Source organism: Mesocricetus auratus, unplaced genomic scaffold (assembly GCF_017639785.1).
Source record: "Mesocricetus auratus isolate SY011 unplaced genomic scaffold, BCM_Maur_2.0 Super-Scaffold_100018, whole genome shotgun sequence".
NCBI classification, from domain to species: domain Eukaryota; kingdom Metazoa; phylum Chordata; class Mammalia; order Rodentia; family Cricetidae; genus Mesocricetus; species Mesocricetus auratus.
The window spans coordinates 38,725,764-38,743,420 of record NW_024429199.1 but is presented as its reverse complement, the minus strand read 5'-3'; the positions used below and the strand labels follow the sequence as shown (position 1 = coordinate 38,743,420).

General features: G+C 44.3%; 1 protein-coding gene across 18 annotated transcripts in view; it reads left to right on the top strand.

Annotated features, from left to right (window-relative positions):
* Positions 1-17,657, top strand: part of Syne1 (spectrin repeat containing nuclear envelope protein 1) — a 454,318-nt gene that overhangs the window by 269,591 nt on the left and 167,070 nt on the right. For all 18 annotated transcript variants that reach the window (XM_040728331.1, XM_040728319.1, XM_040728318.1 and 15 more), the window contains 12 exons: positions 380-717; positions 902-1,046; positions 2,191-2,409; positions 4,163-4,422; positions 6,597-6,762; positions 7,067-7,219; positions 10,190-10,342; positions 11,088-11,270; positions 12,208-12,345; positions 16,587-16,772; positions 16,918-17,040; positions 17,296-17,478. In XM_040728331.1, the coding sequence (XP_040584265.1) occupies positions 380-717; positions 902-1,046; positions 2,191-2,409; positions 4,163-4,422; positions 6,597-6,762; positions 7,067-7,219; positions 10,190-10,342; positions 11,088-11,270; positions 12,208-12,345; positions 16,587-16,772; positions 16,918-17,040; positions 17,296-17,478 (2,247 nt within the window). The remainder of the gene's footprint in view (positions 1-379; positions 718-901; positions 1,047-2,190; positions 2,410-4,162; positions 4,423-6,596; positions 6,763-7,066; positions 7,220-10,189; positions 10,343-11,087; positions 11,271-12,207; positions 12,346-16,586; positions 16,773-16,917; positions 17,041-17,295; positions 17,479-17,657) is intronic.

Genomic DNA, 17,657 nt, shown 5'->3' with positions numbered 1-17,657 from the left:
TCACAAGTCATCCAGCTACTATACTTTGTATTTTGTCTTGAGAAACACACACACACACACACACACACACACACACACACACACAAAAGAAAAATGGTTTCAGAACCAATCAAGATGCTAACATAAATTTATAATATATTTTTCTCCTTACTTATCCATGATTTATTTTAACCACACTGGTAGAATTATAGTAAGATTAACAAAAGGGGGAATAAAGGATTTGGAGGCACTCATGATGAAAAAAGTTCTCCCAACTTATGTGTTAACTTTTCATGTCATTTATAAAGCTGGGAACTAGAAAAAAGATGGAAAAATGAAATGACTTCCTACAAACCTACTGTAAATGGAAGTTGACTGTATCATGATGACTGTCTTTCAGGCAACCCTGACAGAAATATATGGTCACTGTCAAAGGTATTATCAAGTGTTCCAAACAGCTAATGACTGGCTTGAGGATGCCCAGGAAATGTTACAGCTGGCAGGCAATGGCCTAGATGTTGAGAGTGCGGAAGAAAATCTCAAAAGTCACATGGAATTTTTCAAAACAGAGGGTCAGTTCCACAGCAACATGGAGGAGCTCCAAGGTCTGGTAACCAAGCTGGACCCACTCATCAAGCCAACTGGAAAGGAAGAGCTAGCACAGAAGATGACTTCCCTAGAAAAGAGGAGTCAGAGGGTCTTCGAGGACTCCCATGCTCAGCGGGACCTCCTGCAGAGGTATTTAGAGTAGGCCCCTGCAAAAAGATACTATCACACAGAAAAGCAGCATGTTAATAGAATGTGTATAGTAACCTACCTGAGCCTGTTTTTCTCTCTTATTATTAGACAGGTGGACACCAGAGCTCTGTGTGGAAATATCTGGGTTTGTGTTGCTTATTTATGTCTCTTGGACTCTTTCAAGATGCACAGTTCAATGGCAGGAGTACCAGAGAGCAAGGGAAGAGGTCATCGAGTTGATGAACAATGCGGAAAAGAAGCTGTCTGAGTTTTCACTGTTGAAGACTTCTTCCAGCCATGAAGCTGAAGAAAAGTTGTCAAAACACAAGGTCAGTTTTGTCGTTGTCATTTTAATGTCTTTAAATGTTAATTGCAACACGTCTTTGTGGTGTTTCCAGAATCACATCGTTAAATCTTTATTTCCATCTGGCTTCTTTCGGGATGATAAAGACACAAATAAACACATCTCATAATTGGGGGGGGGAGTGGGTGCTCACAAGAAATGCATAGCTAAGGACCAAAAGGGGAATTCAAAGCAATCTGCTTCTGAGAAGAGATGGTACTTAGAAGATATGGCAGTAAAGGGCTGGGGACATGGCTCAGTGGGTCGTGATGCTCGCTGTGCAAGCCTGACACCAGCCTACCTGGGTTGGGGCCCCTGAACCCACATAAAACGCAAGATGTGCAAGCACAGGGTAGTAATCCCAGCACTCCTTCAGCAAGGGAGATGGCACCGGGAGAATCTCCTGTAAACTCCTGGCATCAGTGCCGAGCAGAACACAAGGGAGACACTCTCTGCCAAACAAGGTGGAGAGAGCTGACTCATAAAGTCATCTTTAACTCCTTCCTATATCCTGCAGGCCCCCAGAACAAATAAATAAACAACCATTTTAAAACGTCAGTAAATACTGACCCTTGATAACTTGGACTAACTAAAACAAAATCCAGAAATAAATTCCCGAGTGCCCCTCACCCAGCATAGAAATATAAAGGAAGACTAGAGCATTCTAAAGCACCGAAATAAAATTTTCTTTCATTTTTGTTGATTTTCAGAAATTTAAAAAAATCATGTCAAGTAGAAAACAACTTGCCTCTCATAAATAAATAATATTCACCTTTCAAAATAAGTCCAAATAACGCAACTCTGATAAGTAAAACCCAAAGAGTTACAAGAGGAAGCAGAACGTATTCATAATTATTAATTTACTTCTGGGTTTTTGTTGAGGCAAGGTTCCAGGTAGGCCAGGCTGGTCTTGAACTCTCCATGTAGTGGAAGATGACCTTGACTCTCTGACTCATTTGCCCCAACTCCCTACCACTACACATGCCGCCATGACTGCCCGAGGAACCTAAACTCACTTAGAAATATCTCCTTTTGCAAGTGTCTTTGGGCTTTCCCCCAAATCCACAGAACTTAAAAAACAAAATCAATCTTTCTCTAACCCCCTCTGCTCACCCTCAACCCTGAACTAGGCTTTAGTGTCTGTAGTTGACTCTTTCCATGAGAAAATTGTGACCCTGGAAGAAAAAGCATCACAACTAGAGAAAACCGGAAACGATGCAAGCAAAGCGACCCTAAGCAGGTCGATGACCACGGTCTGGCAGCGCTGGACGCGTCTCCGTGCTGTGGCCCAGGACCAGGAGAAGATTCTGAAGGATGCCATAGATGAGTGGAAGGGCTTGAGCAATAAGGTAACTTCCACTATAGATCGGCTTAAGTTGTGCTTTGTTTTATTTCTCGAGGATTAGCATGCATTTGGAAAACTGGTATCTTGCCTTTGGGTTGGTTCCATTTCTGTTGCTGTAATAAGAGCACCATAACCAGGGTAAACTTACAGAAGAAATAATTGATTTTGGTTTATGGTTCCAGAGGATTAGTAAGGCTCAGAGTCAGGGAGACGTGACGGCAGGCAGCAGTCTTGGCAGTTGGAGCAGCAAGGTCAGAGTTCGCATCTTGAACTGAGGGAGTAAGGGAAGCCCTTAGCTCTTGAAGCCCTCCCACAGTGACATACTTCCTCCACTAAGGCCACACCTCCAAAACCTCCTCAAATAGTGCCATCAGCTGGGGACCAAGGATTCAAATACCCAAGGCTGGGTGTGGGGGGGATTTCTCACCCAAACAGTCGCTGCTTCTCTTTTGAAATTAGTCTTATGAAACTTTCATCGATTTTTTTTGCCATTTCAAACTACATTATGAAACAAAATGATTATGAAACAAAATGTAATGTACAGTGTACATTAGAGGGCATGAGGAGGGTAATAGACTGCACATGACAGAGAAAAGAAAAGAATACAGGAGCTGGGTGGTGGTGGCGCACGCCTTTAATCCCAGAACTCAGGAGGCAGAGGCAGGTGGATCTCTGTGAGTTTGAGACCAACCTGGTCTATAAGAGCTAGTTCCAGTCTACCTGCACACAGACCACACAGGCCCTAGCAAGATGGGAGATGTCTCCACGTGAGCTGGTCTCAGGCCAGCTAGCTGTGCCCTGGACTTTCCATATAAATGATCATAAACCCCTGTGCTTTATGCTATTTTTTTAAAAAAGGAAAGAATACAGGGAGGGAGGCAAAAGAAGAATACAAGAGGCAGGATGGGGAAAAGACAGGGAGATTGGAAAGGGGGATATAGTATCAACCAAAGCCAGTATGTATGAAAATGCTATAAGGGAATCTGTTGTTTCTTACACTAATTTTGAAATAAATAAATGTCAGCAAAATGGTCCAGCAGGTAAAAGGGCTTGTGGTACAAGACTGACAACCTGCTTTGGTTTCTAGAACCCACAGTGACATGACAGGGCAGACTCCTAAATGTTGTCCTAGGATACCCACACGTGTGTTACATGTACACCTGCGCTCTGGCTCTTGTGCGTGCCTCACTCACGCATGTGCGCACACACATACATAAATAATAAAACTTCAGAAACAAATCTATAAATGAATGTCTAAAAAGAAAACTAAACAATAAAATTTTGAAAGGAAGACAAGCCCAGTGTGAGCCCCTTTTGTTTTTAACCGATTTTGGGAAAAGTCCAAAATTAAATTTTTTCTTTGTTGTTAAAAATAATAATTGAACACATTCCTCGAATCCATGTGTAGTTTCTTCCACCCATCGGGAAGGTTCAGTGTTTTACCCATGCTTTCTTTGTGACACACATATGCTCTGCTGTCTTCAAGAGTAGATGGTTTGTGTGTTCGTTCACTTAATGTTTCTCTGCCACATGTAGTCTGTGACTGCCTTGATAAGATTTGGGGGTTGATAATTTAAACACAAGCTGGGAAAGGCAGTTGGTCTTTCGTGTTAAAGCTACCATGTCAGTTCTCATTTCTAAAATTTAGAATTTATGTCATCATGGTTGACAATGTCAAATGTGTCACTTACTGGACTCGCCATATTTTTTTCAGTATAATTTTGAGTTTCATATGATGTCCATCTTCCTGTCACTAGATTAAAGAAACCACTGCAATGATTGATCAACTGCAAAGCAAATTGCCTGGAGGTTCAGCAGAAAAGGCCTCCAAAGCAGAGCTTGTGGCACTCCTTGAACGCCTCGACGCATGCTCTCTGGAGCTGGAGCAGCAGCAGCTGGCCCTGGGTGTGCTACAGCAGCGAGCACTGAGCATGCTGCAAGACGGAGCTGTCCCCGGGGCTGGAGAAGAGGCGCCCATCCTTCAGGAGATCGCCGCAATGCAAGATCAGTGTCTCAAGTAATTCCATGCCTGTTTTGTTCACTACTACAAGTGGCCTTGACTCAAAGGGACCTCTGGGGTACTCAGGCATGGGGATGCTCCGTTAGGCCAGTTGGAAAATGTGGAGATCTATTCCTGTGGTGTCTACTCCTGGCTTCTCACAACCCTTCCATTCTTCATTAGACAAGCACATGCATGCTAATGTAAATATTATACAGTGATGAGAGCCAGTGGTAAAGTGTCTGCCACAGAGGCATGATGGTCCAGGTTTGATCCTCAGCACCCACATGTTAAAAAAGAAAGGAAGAAAGAAGGCAGTCAGGCAGGCAGCCAGACAGACAGACAGAAAGGCTGAATGTGGCAGCCCATACCTTTAATCCCAGCAACAGGGACTTAGAGACAGGCAGATACCTGAAACTGACTGACCAGGCAGCTTAGCCTACTCCATGAAATCTAGGCTGTAGAGACTCTGTTGAAAAACCCAGATGTTAGCTCCTGAATTGCACCCAAGTTTATATATATATATATATATATATATATATATATGTGTGTGTGTATATATACACACACATACATATATACTCATACCCCCCCACATCTGCACACGCACACACACACATACACACACACACACACACACACACACACGGGGGTGGGGGGGAGGTCATACAATGTACAATGACAAGTCACACAGACTAGTCAAGCAGACTCATTGTTTAGCTTCCAGCATTTTAAAGTACTGACAGGTGACCAAAGGACCAGTTCAGTAAAGTTTTGCAAAACATGCACAGTAAAGTTTTGCAAAACATGCACAAAGTTGTTAACTTTCCTTGTCCCTGTGACTAGATCACCATCAGGGAGGAAGGTTTTGTTTTGCTTCACGTCTGAGGGGATACAGTCCGTCGCAGTAGGGGAGGCATAATGGATCATGAGGCTCCTGCTCTTATTGCACCCAAGCCAGGAAACTGAGCGATTAATGGTTGTGCTTGGTTTACTTTCTCTTGTTTTCATGTTTGCTCAGTCTGGGACCCCTGTCTGCAGGGTAGTGGCACCCACATTTTGGAGAGGGCATCCCCCTTCAGTTAAACATCTCTGGAAAGTTGCTTATGAGTGTGCTTCTCAGGTGACTCCACACCCAGGGAGGCTGGCAATGGAGGTTAACCACCACAGACACTAAGAGACTATCAGCAGAGGTAACTAGTCTAGGGACGGGGGAGGTGGTAAAGATGGTGTCTTCAGCAGCTGCAGACCGAGTGAGTTTGAACGACATTGGGGTGGAATGACATATAAAAAGTGTAGAAATCCCTTGGGTGGTGGGAGAGAGGCTGAATCAATCACTCAAAAGATAACGAGTGCCAGGCACATCGACACACACTTATCCTAACTACCAGCAGGCTGAGACAGGAGAGCCGTGAGTTTGAGGTCAGCCTGGCTATTAGTAAGTCCCAGGTTAGATGTGGACCTTTACAACTGAGCCTTATTTAAAACTGGTGATGTGGGAGGATAGGAGGAAATGATACAGACATCTAGACAATTAATTCCATTCCTTGATAGTGAATCCAGAAGTTTCATCTTGATGATCTAGAACGGGTTTGATTCACTTGGGCCATTAGAAAAGTGTCTTTAGATAATTTTATTCCTCTATTCTCATACAATTTTCACCTCTCTTAGTTATTAATGGTGTTAGCGTAATCTGATACCATGTATCGAAAAGCCATTTATCCCTTTAATGGAAATCAATCATGACATTGACATTAATCATGGTGACATGTCTAGAGCTTGATTCTTTTTTTGAAGGCTGGCTTCTTGGCACACATATTCCAATGACACATGACTTTCAAATGGTGATGCTACTGTACCATTTGAGCAGATTCGGAAGATGAAGTAAAGAATCTGGCTGTTTCTAGGTTTTCTGCATAAGGGAATAAATAGCAATGTAGTGGCAGGGAACAAAGTCCACTCTCAAATTTCCAGGGATGAATTATTCACCCCCAGTGATGCAACTTCTTCTGTCGTGCTTGAACTGAACCCTGGTGTCACTAAACAATATCTGACAGAACGAGAAGTAACATTACCTGCCACAAACATACTAGGTTTCTCCCTTTCTGTGTCTGCTATAAAATTGTGTCCTGCCCAGGAGAGTTCCTTTCACGTCAGATCTATCTCTGCTCTCCCCCTCTGGTATTTTGAAGCATGCAGGACAAAGCGAAGAGTCATGGCAAACTGGTGAAGCAGGAGCTACAGGAACGAGAAGCAGTGGAGACCCAAATTAATTCTGTGAAGTCCTGGGTTCAAGAAACGAAGGAATATTTAGGGAATCCGACAATAGAGATAGACACACAACTCAAAGAACTGAAGGTACAAGAGTCTCCTTGCTCTCTATGCTCATGTTAAAATGCGGCTTTGCTTTGGTTTCCCTTGTACAGACTTAATTAATCGTTCATTGGAATTTTTAGGCATGTATCACATAGGTATGCTGTAGTATTCCTTCATGGAACTCTAGCTGCCTGGTGAGAGGGGACATGCTGAAGCTCGTTCCCCTCATAAGGTGTTTCTTTAATTTCATAACTGGTGGAAAATAGATAGCTTGATCTCTAGATCCATAAAAAGTGTGGTCCTTATCGGGTACCTATTGGCTTCTTGCTTTGCTTTCTTTCTTCAGATCCTCCTGGCTGAAGCCACAAGCCACCGAGAGAGCATCGAGAAAATTGCAGAAGAACAGAAGAATAAGTACTTGGACCTTTACACTATATTGCCATCTGAAGTCTCCCTCCAGCTAGCTGAAGTTGCATTGGACCTAAAGATCCATGATCAGGTAAACTTAAGGGATATGGGGGGGGTCTTTCTGTTCTTTTGCAGGGTTAGTCCTATAAGAGGCATCTCAGTTTGCACAATCATATTTCAAGGTAAATAACTGACAATTATAAAACAGTTAGTATTCACCTGGAACTTGTTCCTAGACAAGAAACCTACCAAATGACCACAGCTATAAACAGTAATGCTATACAAATGCACTATTTATTTTTCTCATCAACGTGACCAAAAACCTGACAGACGTGAGGGAAGAAGGATTAGTTTGGACTCAGGGAGGACATTCCATCATGGTGGGGAAGACAGGCGAGAATATGTGGCTGGGACGCCTCATATATTGGAGATCAGAAAGCAGAAATCTTGTGCTATATGTAGAGATGGCTATAAATTCCAAGCTAAGCCCAAAGAACCACAACATCTTCAAACAGCACCAATAAACCCATAGCTAGGAACCTGGTGCTCAAGGCATAAACAAATGAAATAGAATTTATCTGCTTTTCCCACATGAGTAAAATAATATCTTAAACAGAAAAGTAATATATGGCGTGTTCCAATATTAATATTGAGTAACCAGAGTGTGCCAGTCACTCTTCGAATGGTGATTTTAGTTTGGCAAGATATAAGGTAGGTAGGCGAAGAGACTGAAGGAAAGGGACTCTCTTGGGAAGGAAACAAGTAAAACCAAGGATGTGGTTGTCACTAGTATGCGTGCTGAGGGCTCATGGCATCAGGGGGAGGTTTCATTCTGTTCTGCCTCCCAAACAACCAACAGAAGGTGCACTGTAATTAGAATTCAAGACTACAGACTTGAAAATCATTTGAAACAAGAAATATAAAGTCCTTTCTGGTGCAAAGACCAGGAGATTTGGAATCTTGCTCCCATAAAGGAGATTCACTTTCATGTAAAATTTGTGTCATGTTGGCATCTGTCTGGAAGTGTGGTAGGTTTGCAGAATTGTCATGGTGGCTGATTGAAGGTCCCTTATAGCCTACTCTATGTGGCATAAAGAGAAGACATACACAGATGCTTTGTGGATCAGAAAACATAGACCACAGAATCCACACATCTAGGTGGCACTTTTGAATCTGCAGTGAAGGAGGCAGAGTGTGTGAAAATCATATCAAAATCCAATTCTACTGCACCATGATTTTGAGCTACACAAAGAGGATGCTATCTTTTTTGTTTGTTTTGTCTTGTCTTCTTTTTTGAATATTTAACTTGCCTATTGGACTTCTTGGACATTGGAAGATGTGTCAAGAAGGATAAGTTAACGAATTAAGGCCTTTGAAAAGTCATTTATGGGGTTGGAGAGATGACTTCACCCCTAAATGCTCTGGCTACTCTTGCAGAGGACAAGTTTCATTCCCAGCACCCACATCCAGTGGCTCACAACCACCTGGCACTCCAGGTTCAGGGGATCCGGCACCCCTCTCTAGACTCCATACGTGTCACACACATGCACACATGCATACACACACACACACACACACAAATTAAAATAAGTCATTTAAAATGGAATTTAAATGTGCTTTTCTCTGTTTACCTATTGCTTGCTGGAGTTGCTCTATACAATCTAGTTATTTTAACATTCAAGTCAAAATGATGCAGGCCAGGACAGTACTAATGCAGTGATGCTTCTCTGAGAATTTGAAAGGCCTTTCTTGAATTTAAAGAAAAACATTTGTGGTTTATTTATTTATTTTTAAGACATGTTCACTATTGTAACCTGGCCTGGCTTTGAACTCACAATTCCGACTTTCCGCCTCAGGTTTCTGAGTGCTGTGATTATAGGTTGTGTCACCATGCCCAGTGACATGTGTGCTCTTGACTATTTCCCCTAGAATTACACTCTTAAAAAATACATGAAGTAAATGTTGCTATAGATCAGATAACACCCACTACACGTGCTGCTGCACAAGTACTCCACCACTGAGCTGTACTCCAAGTCACCGTCTGTAACCTCCTTGCTCACTGCATTCACTTCCTGTTTTGCTGGTATGTAGTAAGAAGACGACTGAAAGTCGCCATCAGACACTCATAAAAAGGTGCTTGCAAACAACCCGCATGCTTCCAACTGTTTATGGGTAGGTTTCTGTTTCATGAAGAAAACATCTTAGGAGATGGCAAGGTGTTTCATCTGGGAAAGACACTTACTGCCAAGCCTGAATGACCTGAGTTTGGTCCCCAGGACTCCCATATAGTAGAAGGAGTCCCAAGAGTCAGTACCCTGGCCTTCACGTGTGTGTTCACACACACACACACACACACACACACACACACACACACACACACAGTAAAAAGAAGAAAAAACTGTAAAGAGTCTGTGTATTACAGACACGGAGAGTAGATAAGCAAGGGTCAGCTGTCTACAGGGTAAATCTAACTGGCATCTGTAAATATTTAATGAATGACTTGGGGAGCAGACATTGATTTTTTTTTCTCTTGCTGGAACAGCAGAAGGAGCATAGTTAATGCACAAAGCTACTGAGAGTATATCAGCCTCAAAGCCTTGCGGGCTTGGACCTGCTTCCTCCAGCTATAAAATTATTTATTCATGTATATGTGTGTCTGTGCACACACGGAGTCCAGGAGGAAGCATTCAGTGTCCTTCTTTATCACTCCCCACCTGTCCTGTTGAGGCAGGGTCTCTTCCTGAGTGTGGGGATCCTGTCTTCTCATCGAGGCTGGAGTCAGCAGCCTCAGCAATCCTCCTGCCTCTGCTCCTGTGGAACTGGAGTTACAGACAAGTGCAAAACACTCAGCTTGATACCTGATTCTGAGATCCAAATCTGCTCTCACAACCGCCCAAATCTTCTTAAACCTAGCGCTGTCTCTGCCACCCCTCGTACCCACTTTCATGACATCATCAGTATCAAACGTGAAATGTTACTACTCAACACCATTTGGGAATCTTAATATCTCCTCTCCCATTTCAACAATGATGGGTTTCGATGTTCCCCCTTGGTCGTTTAGATCCAGGAGAAGGTACAGGAAATTGAGCAGGGCAAGGCCACAAGCCAGGAGTTCAGCCGCCAGATCCAGACGGTGGCCAAAGATCTAACCACCATTCTAACGAAGCTGAAAGCCAAAACCGACAATCTAGTTCAAGCTAAGACTGACCAGAAGGTAAGGAGGAGGGGCCAGAAGGTAAGGATGCAGGGAGGTAAGGGGTAGGGGGCAGAGGGTAAAGGGGGGGGCAGAGGGTAAAGGGGTGGGCAGAAAGTAAGGAGGAGGAGCCAGAAGGTAAGGAGGAGGGAAGGGACTAGAAGGTAAGTGGGGTGGGAGCGTGGAGACGCAGAAAGTCAAGGGGCGTTGCTGACTGCTGACTGCTGGCTAACCTGCTTTGCTCTATCAGGGTTACCTGGCTATAGAGCATTCTTAACAAACCACTAAAACCCATTAGGAAAAGGAGGCAGTTAAGACATGTCATCAATGTAATAACGTCAGTACGTGTCCATTTATGTAATTTTTCACTGTAATACAAACACAATGTAGATATACATGCACACATATATGTATAATAGAGTAGCAAAAAATATGAGATGGTGCAGAAGTCCAAGTTTATAAATTCCAAAGTGAATCAATCACATCTTGTGTTTGCACCCTGTTGATAGCTCAACAGCTGACATCCATTGGGGGAGGCAAAAGGAAAAACCAGTCCTCTCCCAGGGAAACAGACATAAGGCTCACAACACACCCCGCTCTGCTGCTCTCGCCCAAGAGATAGGAACAGCTAAATCATAGTAGCATGATTATTTGTAATTCTTACCTTTAGCACAAACCATCTAAAATGTAATCCTTCTGATCTTAGGAAGCCCTGGGAAATGTATTTTCTGAAACCCTTTCTTCTTTCCTGTTGATGACCGTATAGGTGCTGGGAGAAGAATTAGATGGCTGTAATTCAAAGTTAATGGAATTAGACGCTGCTATACAGACATTCTCAGAACAGCATGGTCAACTGGGCAAGCCATTGGCAAAGAAGATAGGAAAGCTGATGGAGCTCCACCAGCAAACCATCAGGCAGGCTGAGAGCCGGCTATCCAAACTTAACCAGGTGCGTGCTCCAGGCTAGTAACCAAAATGCTTTCGAGTAGACATTATTACCATTTCTCTTTTGAAAACAAATGAAAAAGACAATACTAGAGATGATGTAAGAAGTTTTTCTGTAGCTTATTTTCTACAATGTTTCTATGATTTATATATAGACCTGTATTTGTTTCATAACAAACTATACTTTGACTGACAGAGTTTCTCTTAACTGTATATACTTTGTAAACGGGGAGGTGTGAACAAGAATAACCATCTACTAGTGAGTTTTAGAAGAATCAGTTTAGGACAGATTTAAGTAGTTTAAAGTTACATACATACCCATGTTTGCATCATCTTAACAGTTTTGGTTGTAGATTGGCCTTCGCAAATCTCCTAAGCACTTATCTTACAATCAGGTTAGAGTTAAAATAAGTTGTTCAGCTTTTTTTTTTCATATAGCCTAAGCTGGCCTCAAAAATCACTGAATGTAGCCGATGAGGACCTAGATATCCTGATCCGCCTGCCTCCACCTCACAGACTGGGATAACAGACACTGTACTTGCTGTGGTGCCCGGCTTAGGAACTGGTGACTGTGAATTGTGGAGTCCCTGCTTGCCACCCCCTTTACTCAGATCCTGCAAGATGCAGTCCCTGCTTGCCACCCCCTTACTCAGTGGGATGTAGAAAGAGGATAGGAAGGAAAAAAAGAGTAAGATGAAAATGAAGAGTGAGGAAAAGAGAAATAACGCAAGCATGTTATTAACTTGGATTTTTTTTACTCTAAAGTCACTGGGATATTTTGACAGATTGTTCATAGGCAGGTGACTTTCCGGAGTCCCTTTCAATGTCCCAGATATAACCACCACCCTTTAGGATGGTTGTATTCAAAGATACAGATTATGGATGAATTTCCCACTCACTAGATAGGATTTCTATTCACCTGAGTGTTACTGGCTTTTCAGGCGTCAGCACACTTAGAAGAATACAATGAAATGCTTGAGTCCATTCTGAAGTGGATCGACAAAGCTAAGGTCTTGGTGCATGGAAACATTGCATGGAACTCTGCAAGCCAGCTCCGAGAACAGTACATCCTGCACCAGGTAATTTCACAACAACAACAAAAAGTTAACAAAGAATGAAAAGCAACAGTTAATTTGACTGGTCAAACTGACCCAATGTTTAAATGACCACAGTGTAAAATTATTGTAAGTGTCAGCTAAAAAGACTGTTTGGGGGTCAGCGAGATGACTGTGTAGTAAATGTGGTTGACACAGAGTCGAATGCCTTGAGTTTGGTTCCCAGGTCCTACATGGTGGAAAGAGAGAACTGACTCCGGGTTGTCCTCTGACCCCTCCGTGTGTACTGTGACATGCATGTGCTCCCTTCCCAATAAATAATTGTAATCTTTAAAAAAAGTATTTAAAACACACATACACAGACACCAAAAACACTTGCTATTCTGGCTTAGCCAAAAGTAGATAAGGGTGAAAGTTCATGAAACTGTACATAAATATATCCTCTATTTTCTATTGTCTTTATACCACCATTGCCCTGATTCTGAAAACAGCCAGCCCCATGCCATGGGACTTGTGTTTTTGTGTTGTTGTTGCTGCTGTAGAACCTTCCCGGGAACAGTTACATGCGGGAAATTCTTTCAGATGAAAAGACTGAGGGAAGTGTGGAGAGATGATAGGTGACACCAGGAAGGAGGGAAAACCCAGGCTTTCCCAACTGGTACTGTGTGATGTGACCTGGAGCAAACTACTGTCTCTCAGTTCTGCCTCCTCGTCTGCAATACAGGGATGCCAATCACCTCCCTCTGTTGGTCAGCTGTGGGAAACACCCAGCACTCACCCAGCACAAGCTGGTGCTCCACGCAGGTTCTCATACCTGCTTCCTTACAGCCGCAGCCAGGGCTGAGACGCATGACTCAGTAGGTCAAAGCAGCTGAGGACGGACCCTGTATTCACACCCTGGAGGATACATGACTTCATTTCCTCTGAACTCAGAAGACAAAAATGTTCCCTTTCTTTTGGTCATACTCTCCGGAAATTATTTCATCTTTTAGTAAAGTCACAATTGAATTAGATGTGTATTTCTAACAGGCCTTGCCTCCAAATGCAGGCTGGCTTTCAGTTAGGTTACATTGGCTAAAGTTTTCCTATTTACAAAGGAAAAATAAATTTCCTTTTTTCCTTCTACCTGATATGGTTCTGGGATCTCTTTTCCCTCCTGGAATGTTCCTAGGGCTCAGATTTCAACCCCTATCTATCATCTCCCTCCTCTACTCAATATACTCTCCAAGACACAGACAGCTGTGTCTCTCTGACAGCTCTAACCATTTGCTGTGTGACATACTTAGATGCCGACAGACTAGACATGTCACAAATTAGCTGGCGAGCAAAGGGAACGCAACCAGCATCTAGAAATCTAAAGACACAGACTTAAGAGTAGAAAAAATAAAGGGAATTTTAAGTTTTAACTGTCAAGGTAACAGCGCTTTTTTTTTTCTCCACAAGACAGGGTTTCTCTGTATTCTGTGTAGCCCCAGCTGTCCTGGCTCTCTGTCCTTGCTCTGTAAACCAGGCTGGCCTTGAACTCAGAGATCCACTTGCCACCACTGCCTGACTGCTGTACTCTTTTACCAATGCTGGTAATTCAGAAAAAATTTGAAAAACAGTTACCTTTATGTGTGGTGATGACTGAAGACAGTATGGATCAGACCTATTGATTTTACTTCCTGGATTCCTGAAGTGAGGGTCTAAATCCAAACTGTTGAAAACGTTTAATGCGATACTAATGACTGCAGTGGGATCTCACTATCTATTTGTACATGTGTGTGAGAGGGAGAGATAGAGAGAGAATTCCGGCACCCGTGCGTGCAATGATCAGAAGACAATTTTTGCAAGTTGGTTGTCTTCCGGCTGTGGGACTCCGTGTACCTGCATGTATATAAGAAGAGGGCCTGGGATCCCCTGGAAACGCAGTCACAGGCAGCTGTGAGCCACCACGTGGGTGCTGGGGACAGAACCTGGGTCCTCTCTAAGAGCAGCCTGTGCCACTGAGCCCTGCACCCCCACCCTCCCTGTTTTTACTCCCTGCCCCAATCAGTCTCCGTTGTTCCCAGGAGAGCTTTGGCTTTCCTGTCATAGCATCTGAGCATGCCTGATGTTGTGTAGCTGTAAAGTCCAAGACCCACAACCGAGAGAAAAATGTGTGTTGTCTTCCTGACTTCACTCACTCAGTGAGATTTAACTCTGACGACACCCATTTTCCTACAGACAACACAGCTTCATCCTTCTCTACAATTAAGAAAAAGACTTGAAGTAGTTTTTTAATATTTCCCAGGCGAATTCATTCCTTTGTCCTCCTAACAAGCAATTATACTTTCCTCATCACGAAATTTTAACAACCATTTGGAATGGAAGAGATATCCCCCTGCCCCTTGTCCCCACGGAGGTGAACGAAGGGGACAGTACAATGTGTGAGTGCAGAGGGCGAGGGCATCATGATGGCCTGACTGAAGAGGAGAAGGTCGTAGTGACAGGGACAAGTCCTAAACCCTGCCACTTACTCCTGTCCCATGTGTTCTGTGAAGCACTGTCTTCTGGAAACACAGCTTGAGAAAAGAGTGCCTTTGGTGGCCTGGAAAACGTGAAATAGTCAGCAGTTATAAAAACCAACTGATAAGGAGGGTGAATGCAAGCCTTCAGCAACCCGGACTTTGTGTCAAAAGGCACCGTGAAGCCATTGACAGATACTCTCGCCCTGCAAATGCATAGCTCGGGGTTTGGTATGACGAAGCTAATGCATCTGGAAAGCGGATTGCTGGGCGGCAGAGGGGCAGCTTCAACATGGCGGTACGCAGGCAGGCACGGTGCTGGAGACGGAGCCGAGAGTTTACATCTCGACCCTCAGGCAGCAGCAGGAGACTAAGAGCCACACTGGTCACGGCTTGAGTATATGAGACTTCAAAGCCTGCTCCCACAGTGACACACTTCTTCCAACAAGCCGCACCTTCTAATGCTTGTCACTCCCTATAGGACGAGCATTCAGACACATGCGTCTATGGGGGCCACACCTGTTCAAACTTCCACACTCCTTAAAATGCAGGCATCTTTCTTGAACATCATGGGAGCCTTATCTCAATCTCCCAACAAGATTTTCCACATCCAATTTAAATCATCCCTTAATGCATGGCCGCTCTTTCATTTTCATGTTCAGAAGCACGTGTCTGTTTATATGCACACTGTTGGTTTGTATTGTTACATTATTGTCAGTTCCAGCAGGTGGTATGGACGCAGTGATGCGAGCTTCTCTTCCCTCAACATTGCAAACGGCTTCTTCCTCCTTGTCTCACTTAACACAAACACACAAAGGTTTTTGTTGGCACTCTGATCTTAGCTGTGCAACCAAGAGGTGAAAAGTCCTTCTTTAGTGTCCATGTGGGGAAAGGCAGGCCCAGAGATGTGATCAAGGCCCACAGTGTGTTCAAGCATCACAGCTGCTGGAATCCCCCTGCCTCATGGCAGGGGGGGGCAACCTGGGTGTGAGAAAGCATGAACCCTCAAGTCCCACACTCAGTAACAAGTGGCCTTGGCAAGCTGTTAAGGTTTCTGTGCTCTGCTTTGCTGTCTATGCAATCGGGATAACAATGCAAGCATTAAGTGGATTCAGCTGGCCGAATAGACTGTGGTGACATTCTGTTTGTGATCTAACAAATAAAGCTTGCCAGAAGAGCAGCTAGCCACAGGCAGTGGAGGCACACACCTTTAATCCCAGCACTCTGGAGGCAAAGGCAGGTGGATCTCTGTGAGGTCAAGGCCACCCTGGGTTACTCAAGATTGATTCCGTCTAAAAGAGAAACAGAGCCAGGCGGTGGTGGCTCACACCTTTAATCCTAGCACCTGGGGTCCCATGCCTTTAATCCCAACACTAGAGAGGTGGAGATAGGAGTCATATATAGTTGGGCAGAGAGGAATATAAAGCAGGAGGAGACAGGAGCTCATTGCATTCAGTCTGAGAAGTGGTAGGGATAGGATCACCCTTTGGTCTGAGAATTCAGTAGAGGGAAGAGGTCTCTGTAGTGGCTGCCCTTTACTTCTCTGACCTTTCAGCATTTACCCCGATATCTGACTCCAGGTTTTTATTAGTAAGACCTACTAGAACTTGCTCTACTTTGTACCATGCTCGTAAGAGCCCTGGAAGCACGAAGGGTGAGTGTAGAATGCAGCTTAGTTCTCCTTGACCCCTTCCCAGTCTGCAGGTCTTTAAACTGCATTGTACGAATCTGTATTCCCGCCCACATATCAGTTTCACAAATACCAACATGTCACTCTAGACGCTTCTAGAAGAATCAGAAGAAATCGACAGTGACCTGGAAGCAATGGCTGAGAGAGTGCGATGCCTTGCCAACGTGTACTGCACAGAACAAATGTCACAGCAAGTGGCACAGTTAGGACGGGAGACCGGGGAGTTACGGCAGACGATCAGAGTTCGTTTGCAGAGCCTCCAAGATGCAGCCAAGGTAAGAAACTGCAAATCGGCATGCTGTCAGGGGGAGGCAGTGTCAGCCCATGAGGAGGCACTTTCTTGAGTGTGATGCTGCTGTTCAGCTATGACTTTGAACTTCAAGTCAATGTATTGCTGTTCAAGTGGGGTTTGTTCTCCAGGATATGAAAAAGTTTGAAGGAGAGCTGAGAAATTTGCAGGCGGCTCTGGAACAAGCCCAGACAATTCTGACTTCCCCAGAAGTGGGGCGACTTAGTCTCAAGGAGCAACTGTCCCACCGACAGGTAAGCAAAAAGCATTTAGGATGTACATGTGCATCTATCCCCCCACACACATGAGTACATGCACGCTACACACATACAAACACATGCAATTTAAGATAAGTGGGATGGAGGATCTAGATTTTAAAAGTAGGATAATGAGAAAAAATGTGTTGTAAGCATGGTGGACCCCGCAGTGAGAAATTCGGGAAATGTCTTTGTTTATGCCACGTATGATGAAATTGTGGGAAGCTTAGACCCTGATACCGCCCCTTTCAGCATCTCCTGTCTGAGATGGAGTCACTGAAGCCGAAGGTGCAAGCTGTGCAGCTCTGCCAGAGCGCTCTCCGGATCCCCGAGGACGTGGTCGCCAGCTTGCCTCTCTGCCACGCCGCCCTGCGACTGCAGGAGGAAGCCAGCCGGCTGCAACACACGGCCATCCAGCAGTACAACATCATGCAGGCAGGTGCAGCTGTGCAGCGAGTTCAGTCAGCCGGGCCATGCCAGCAGGCAGAGCGAGCGCACATGAGTCACGGGCTGCTTTTCTTAGCATTGTGTGGGCTCAGCCATCCAAACACCCAGAGTGCTAACTTTGACAGTCTGCTGTAGTTATGTAACATCAGGAGATTAAGACCACCGTG